This window comes from Tachypleus tridentatus, unplaced genomic scaffold, assembly GCF_004210375.1.
Source record: "Tachypleus tridentatus isolate NWPU-2018 unplaced genomic scaffold, ASM421037v1 Hic_cluster_1, whole genome shotgun sequence".
NCBI lineage: Eukaryota > Metazoa > Arthropoda > Merostomata > Xiphosura > Limulidae > Tachypleus > Tachypleus tridentatus.
In genome coordinates this window covers 29,390,047-29,398,563 of record NW_027467777.1, presented here as the reverse complement: position 1 = coordinate 29,398,563, position 8,517 = coordinate 29,390,047, and the positions used below count along the sequence as shown (strand labels likewise).

The following is an 8,517-nucleotide window of genomic DNA, read 5'->3' as shown; positions in this document are numbered from 1 at the left end:
GATTGTTTTTCTGTTTTCACTTCTCCCGTAATTTCCACAACTCAAAAACAACAGTGTCATAATTCAAAACATTATTCAAACATTTGTGACACATTAAAGTCACCCCCTAAATAGTTGTCAATAACATTATTTCAGTTTTTAAAACTGTGTATAATTTTACCAGCTTTTCTATGGATAATAGTAACATAGCAGAATGAAAATTAATTTGGTAATTTCACATCCTATTTTCTAGGTTTGAGTTAAACCAGGTCACTATATGAATTAAACCAAACCATACTACCAGTTAGAGAACTGTGGTTATTTGCACGTACAGAATAAGATTATAATTAGTTCTTGCTGGGAAACGTACATCATAGATTTGTCAAAAGAGATTAAAGTTTAAAATTTATAAGATAGTGATATCCATAGTGATGAGTCGTAAGGTAAAAAGGAAGGGTTACTCCACGACCTACCAGTCGCACCGGGAAGGAAATGTAACAGCTTATACTCAGAGTATCTGGAACATAGGATCTGTTATAACTAATTTATTGGAACCTTAGATAAAACAATTCCTATGGATTTAGGTAAACAAAGCGACACAGTAGGTACAACCAAACATCATCATTCATGAAGACGAGAAACTTACTTAAGGTAAAAATGTATTTTCAAAGTGGCTGATATGGGTATTAAAACTTTTATTAAAGTAGAGAACAACATTTGAACCTTCGTATAGTTCACAAACTCTTTTTGTTAACCTGAAGATGACCTACGAAGGTCGAAACGTTGTTCTGTATTTTATTTTAATTAAAGTTTTAATACATCAGCCATCTGGAGAATACGAACGTCATCGTATTGAACGAAGTATGTGGATTTTAAGTGATTGTAGTAAAACCTGGACAACTTAAATAAACTATATAAGTTTTATCTACGTATTATTACGTCTCTACTGACGTCTGTACACTTATATTTTCATTACTTTATAACTTCTTTGGCATCAGTGGATCTCTGGAAATACAGAATTCAGAAATAGTAACTGGTTCTCTCACTAGATAACAGGGTAATCAGTTTCATCTAACAATTTACCATCTTAGTTTTGTTTAAAAAAAAAAGACACAAAACGACGTTTTTTGGCACACTGAAAGGTAAAACCTTTGTAATAGGTTACAACTGTTTAGTTTCAGACCCACAGTTACCAGACTCTAGTTCTCATGATGGTAACTGTGTTGATTTTATCTTTCATTGTACTATAAAATGTATATTTGTTTACTATAGTAACACTGAATCTGGGAATACACGATAACTCACGATCTCGTTACGATTTTTAATGCGAATAATTAATTTTCAGAGAAACTAAACATTTGTTTAATCTGAACATAAACAGATAACAATCAATAAACAAAACTTCTCGTCTTGGTGGAAGTTTGCATGATATTAAGTAGATTGATGTTTCATCCTGCTGGACGTGTTTTCTGTATAATTTCTATTTCAGAATAATATTTACTGTTATATAAAAACTTCATTTCTCCATTCCACTTATATCGTGATATCCACTTTCTCAAAATCCAGTTCTTATTCAAAATAATCCTAAAATTGACTTATTACAATCCGGTTATTACCACGAAAAATATTTTTATAAAATGTATTTGATTTTCCAAACCAATTTAAAATGTCCGGCAGGGCCAGGTGGTTAGGGTCGCAGGTTTGAATCCCTGTCACACCAAACATGCTCGCCCTTTCAACTATGGGGGGCATTATTATGTGTCGGTTAATCCCACTATTCATTGTAAAAGAGTGGCCCAAGAATTGGCGGTGGGCGGTGGTGACTAGCTGCCTAAACCACACCACACCTGCTAATATAGTGTTGACGAAACCTTTCTGGGGTACATTGGATGTATTTACTATGTTATGTATATTAGCAACTTGTTTGAAAACATTGTTAGCTCGTGGACTGCATCAAGTTGTTGAAATATAATTTTTAATCAATTTTATTTCTGTATCAATAACAATATAAAGATTTTTAAAATTTTACGTTATTTATTCATGTTAACACAAAATCTTATCAACTATTATCTTCTTGACTTAACCCTACCCATCATTATAGTTCTATGGATGCGAAAGTCTCAAACAACACACTTGATTTCTTCTACTAAAGTTTTGGTCAATGTACAGAAGTTAGACGTGCGAGTGGTTTTGAATTTCACGCACTGAAGAAGTTCTACGGACAGGTTTCTTCTGGTTCACGAGGTAGACAGCAATAAGTATATTTATTACCTGGGAGAAAAAGACGGCCATAAAGAAATGTCAAGAATTATATTTTACCTTTTAAACAATTTAAATAATACCATAACAGTTTATCTTCTCTTGTAGTTGATGTATGAGACACAGAGATTTCACATAAGTAAACAAGCATCAAAGTGTGAAACCACTCCAGTACATTCTAGAACCATAGAGAGAAAATATGAGTATATTAGAACTTTCACCTTATGAAGAGCACCAGTGCACTTGTACTTTGTGGATACCATTTATTATCTGAAAGGTTTCAACACATTCCTGGCACACTTTCACAAGAATAAAAAAACAGAGGCCTTACCTAAATAAGTAGTACAGTACCTATAGAAATAAGCAACACCACTTTGTTTTCACATGTCATTACAAACAGGGCCTTACCTGGATAAGTAGTGTGGTGCATATAGAAACAATTGAGACCACTTTGTTTTCACATGTCATTAAAAACAGGACCTTACCTGGATAAGTGGTATGGTACCTAGAGAAACAACTGAGACCACTTTGTTTTCACATGTCATTAAAAACAGAACCTTACCTGGATAAGTGGTGTGGTACGTATAGAAACAATTGAGACCACTTTGTTTTCACATGTCATTAAAAACAGAACCTTACCTGGATGAGTAGTATGGTACCTAGAGAAACAATCGAGACCACTTTGTTTTCACATGTCATTAAAAACAGGACCTTACCTGGATAAGTGGTGTGGTACGTATAGAAACTATTGAGACCATTTTGTTTTCACATGTCATTAAAAACAGGACCTTACCTGGATAAGTGGTGTGGTACGTATAGAAACTATTGAGACCATTTTGTTTTCACATGTCATTAAAAACAGGACCTTACCTGGAGAAACAATCAAGACCACCTTGTTTTCACATGTCATTAAAAACAGGACCTTACCTGGATAAGTGGTGTGGTAACTATAGAAACAATGAACACCACCTTGTTTTCATATGTCATAAAAAAAGAACCTTACCTGGATAAGTCGTGTGGTACCTGGAGAAACAATCAAGACCACCTTGTTTTCACATGTCATTAAAAACAGGATCTTACCAGGATGAGTAGTATGGTACCTCGAGAAACAATCAACACCACCTTGTTTTCACATGTCATTAAAAACAGGACCTTACCCGGATAAGTAGTGTGGTACCTATAGAAACAACTGAGACCACCTTGTTTTCACATGTCATAAAAAACAGGACCTTACCTGGATAAGTAGTGTGGTACCTAGAGATACAATCGAAACCACTTTGTTTTCACATGTCATTAAAAACATGACCTTAACTGGATAAGTAGTGTGGTACCTAGAGAAACAATCAAGACCACCTTGTTTTCACATGTCATTAAAACAGAACCTTACCAGGATGAGTAGTGTGGTACCTAGAGAAACAACTGAGACCACTTTGTTTTCACATGTCATTAAAAACAAGACCTTACCTGGATAAGTGGTGTGGTACGTATAGAAACAATTGAGACCACTTTGTTTTCACATGTCATTAAAAACAGGACCTTACCTGGATAAGTGGTGTGGTACGTATAGAAACAATTGAGACCACTTTGTTCTCACATGCCATTAAAAAGAGGACCTTACCTGGATAAGTAGTATGGTATCTAGAGAAATAATCAAGACCACTTTGTTTTCACATGTCATTAAAAACAGGACCTTACCTGGATAAGTAGTATGGTACCTAGAGAAACAATCAAGACCACTTTGTTTTCACATGTCATTAAAAACAGGACCTTACCTGGATAAGTAGTGTGGTACCTATAGAAACAACTGAGACCACTTTGTTTTCACATGTCATTAAAAAGAGGACCTTACCTGGATAAGTAGTATGGTATCTAGAGAAATAATCAAGACCACTTTGTTTTCACATGTCATTAAAAACAGGACCTTACCTGGATAAGTAGTATGGTACCTAGAGAAACAATCAAGACCACTTTGTTTTCACACGTCATTAAAAACAGGACCTTACCTGGATAAGTAGTGTGGTACCTATAGAAACAACTGAGACCACTTTGTTTTCACATGTCATTAAAAACAGGACCTTACCTGGATAAGTAGTGTGGTACCTATAGAAACAACTGAGACCACCTTGTTTTCACATGCCATTAAAAAGAGGACCTTACCTGGATAAGTAGTATGGTATCTAGAGAAATAATCAAGACCACCTTGTTTTCACATGTTATTAAAAACAGGACCTTACCTGGATAAGTAGTATGGTACCTAGAGAAACAATCAAGACCACCTTGTTTTCACATGTCATTAAAAACGGGACCTTACCTGGATAAGTAGTATGGTACCTAGAGAAACAATCAAGACCACCTTGTTTTCACATGTCATTAAAAACGGGACCTTACCTGGATAAGTAGTATGGTACCTAGAGAAACAATCAAGACCACTTTGTTTTCACAAGTCATTAAAAACAGGACCTTACCTGGATAAGTAGTGTGGTACCTGTAGAAACAACTGAGACCACTTTGTTTTCACATGTCATTAAAAACAGGACCTTACCTGGATAAGTAGTGTGGTACCTATAGAAACAACTGAGACCACCTTGTTTTCACATGTCATTAAAAACATGACCTTACCTGGATAAGTATTATGGTACCTAGAGAAATAATCAAGACCACCTTGTTTTCATAAAACCAGTCCACCAGAAACTCCTTGCAGCCCACCTGTAGTACAGTCAGTAAAATGTTGATTAGTTATTCCAGGACTGTGAAAAATGACATAACGTGGTTACAAATTACCAGGTAATATTACAATAACAGTGGTAATAACAGTTTTACTCACATCTAGCCCATTTCATATGAAGCACTAATAATAATAGTATTACAATAACCCATATGTAGTTACAATAACTTATCAGTTAAGAATTAGCTTTAATATGTTATCAATTATAAATGATTTAAAGAGTATTGACAGATCAGGATAAATATCTCTGTTATATGTGTATAATGACAACCATATAATTGTAACAGAACATAATATCAGCTTATAACTCCCACTTCCCAGGGAAGTTGACAAAGAAAATAGTAAATAGTGTGTTATAACCATTGACTAACAATAATAGTATGCAACATCAGTTCACACCTACCACTTCCCAGGGAAGTTGACAAAGATGATAGTTGATGGTGTGGGATGACCATTGACTAACAATAATAGTATGCAACATCAGTTAACACCTACCACTTTCCAGGGAAGTTGACAAAGATGATAGTTGATGGTGTGGGATGACCATTGACTAACAATAATAGTATGCAACATCAGTTAACATCTACCACTTCCCAGGGAAGTTGACAAAGAAGATAGTTGATGATGTGGGATGACCATTGACTAACAATAATAGTATGCAACATCATCAGTGATATAGAGAAAACCCACTTTTAGAGAAATATGTATATATAAATATTTTTTTACGTAAAAAATTTTCTCAACCCAAACGAGCCGTTTTTACATATATAGAATGAAACATCAGTTAACACCTACTACTTCCCAGGGAAGTTGACAAAGAATTAATGGTTTTATACTGGTTGGAAATTATGTCCTAAAATTGACAATTTATTTGTTCTAGAACATAAAGTCGACAACATGTATGGGGCATGTTAACTGATATAGATTATTCATTAGTAAAACCTAAAGAAGAAGAGTACATGAAAATAAGATGTCAAAAGGGTCATTTTGTTTACTTACTCTCTTCAAAACTTGCTTCTCAGTTATTACTACTGTGTTATCAGTTGATGTCTCACTGAAATAACAACTGTCATCGATCATTTTGGAGTTATAAGCAAACTCCTTTGGTCCTAAAAACCCGCAACAGTGAAACTGAAAGAAGATGGAGTGGAACTTCTAAATCAAAATAAAATAATATATTCCTTAAAGGTTTAATAACAGTATTTTGTTGTTACAACTCCTTTGATCCTAAAGTAGTTAAACTAGAAGAAACAGGAAAGAAAGTGGTTTGTAACTATTAACTTAATCACACTTTAAAGTGTTAAGTATCGGTTCACAGCTAGTTGTAAGGTCCAAATGATTCTTTCCAACTATTAACTTAATCACACTTTAAAGTGTTAAGTATCAGTTGACAGCTGGTTGTAATGTCCAAATGATTCTTTCCAACTATTAACTTAATCACACTTTAAAGTGTTAAGTATCGGTTCACAGCTGGTTGTAATGTCCAAATGATTCTTTCCAACCATTAACTTAATCACACTTTAAAGTGTTAAGTATCGGTTCACAGCTGGTTGTAAGGTCCAAATGATTCTTTCCAACTATTACTGAATCACACTTTAAAGTCTTAAGTATCAGTTGACAGCTGGTTGTCAGGTCCAAATGATTCTTTCCAACTATTAACTTAATCACACTTTAAAGTGTTAAGTATTGGTTCACAGCTGGTTGTAAGGTCCAAATGATTCTTTCCAACTATTACTGAATCACACTTTAAAGTCTTAAGTATCGGTTCACAGCTGATTGTAATGTCCAAATGATTCTTTCCAAATATTAACTTAATCACACTTTAAAGTGTTAAGTATCGGTTCACAGCTGGTTCTAAGGTCCAAATGATTCTTTCCAACTATTACTGAATCACACTTTAAAGTCTTAAGTATCAGTTGACAGCTGGTTGTAAGGTCCAAATGATTCTTTCCAACTATTAACTTAATCACACTTTAAAGTCTTAAGTATCGGTTGACAGCTGGTTGTAAGGTCCAAATGATTCTTTCCAACTATTAACTTAATCACACTTTAAAGTCTTAAGTATCAGTTGACAGCTGGTTGTAAGGTCCAAATGATTCTTTCCAACTATTAACTTAATCACACTTTAAAGTCTTAAGTATCGGTTGACAGCTGGTTGTGAGATATAAATGATCAGATGAAGTGCTTTTATAGGAGAATTGCAAAAACAGTTATGTGAATAAAGCTAGTGATATTCTGAAACTTATGACTAAACATCAGATCTGATTAGTTGAACATTCAGATCTAGGTCTGTGTATAAGGTTAACATTTGAATTTATCATGGATATGACTATATTTTCTATATACTTTGAAGTATCTAGAGACACAACAGTTTCACTGACTTCTGTCTTACTTTTAACACTTGACAGCTAACTGTTTATTGTACCTCAAAGTTTGTGTAATGAAGAAGACACTTTAGTTTATTACTTTACCTTTTCTTGTAAAACATTGCGTGTCGCCTGGTTAACTTCTGACCACATTTGGCTAAGAATATCAGCCACCTAAGAATGATTAATACATCTTTGTTAAAATAAGTTTTTAAAAGTGTTAGATGAGTCTTTAAATAAGTATTTTTAGGATGTTATGAAAATATTTCTTAAATAAACAAATCAGTTATATTCTGGGGTAGAAAAAGAAGAAAGCTGTTCTTTAGAGTAAACAACTGGATCAGTTTTACATGTTCACAGATTCAGGTTTCTGAAGTCAGTTTTACATGTTCACAGATTCAGGTTTCTGAAGTCAGTTTTAGATGTTCTCAGATTCAGGTTTCTGGAGTCAGTTTTACATGTTCACAGATTCAGGTTTCTGAAGTCAGTTTTACATGTTCACAGACTCAGGTTTCTGAAGTCAGTTTTACATGTTCACAGACTCAGGTTTCTGGAGTCAGTTTTACATGTCCACAACACGAGGTTTATGGTTTATTGTCAAACCATCTTCTGATTGGTGGAAGAATCAACTGAAGTGCTGAAGTCACAACTACTGATGCACATGTTTCTGTTCTGATCTAAGGGATACAGTCACTTCAGATGATATCCTAATTTTCTCTGTATATCTTTATAAAGATAATATGACTATTTGATAATCAACATAGGAAAACTGTTCAGGCAGTAATAAAATACATTATATGGTATCATTCGCACGACATGGATAAAAACATACTACACAGCACACTGCAATGTCAACAACCAAATGTAATGAAAGATAAAACTTAATTTTGTTACATGAATTTGGTTGTTGAAAGAAAAAAAACTAAAAAACAAAGACATGATGTTGGTATGAAGGTTAGGGCAACTTTCGGTGATAACTTATTTAATTTCTGTTTACTGTCTTGTTGTCAGAGGTCATAGGGAATGTTTGACCAAACAACTGTTAAGAATTATTTCATAATTATATTAAACAAACATATATATATATTAAACAATTTGTGGTATAAGAGGGTAGGGATTGGAAGAAAAACATACATTTTTGAATATTTGTACCTATGAGACATTAATAGATAAAAACTAAATAGATCA

At 33.8% G+C, this 8,517-nt stretch overlaps 1 protein-coding gene across 1 annotated transcript in view; it reads right to left on the bottom strand.

Annotated features, from left to right (window-relative positions):
- Nucleotides 1-1,948: 1,948 nt before the first annotated feature.
- Nucleotides 1,949-8,517, bottom strand: part of LOC143241740 (CD63 antigen-like) — a 61,951-nt gene continuing 55,382 nt past the window's right edge. The window contains exons 6-9 of the mRNA XM_076484966.1: nt 7,435-7,503; nt 5,963-6,118; nt 4,858-4,944; nt 1,949-2,250 (exon numbers count right to left, since the gene is read on the bottom strand). Of these exons, the coding sequence (XP_076341081.1) occupies nt 2,152-2,250; nt 4,858-4,944; nt 5,963-6,118; nt 7,435-7,503 (411 nt within the window). The 3' untranslated portion in view covers nt 1,949-2,151. The remainder of the gene's footprint in view (nt 2,251-4,857; nt 4,945-5,962; nt 6,119-7,434; nt 7,504-8,517) is intronic.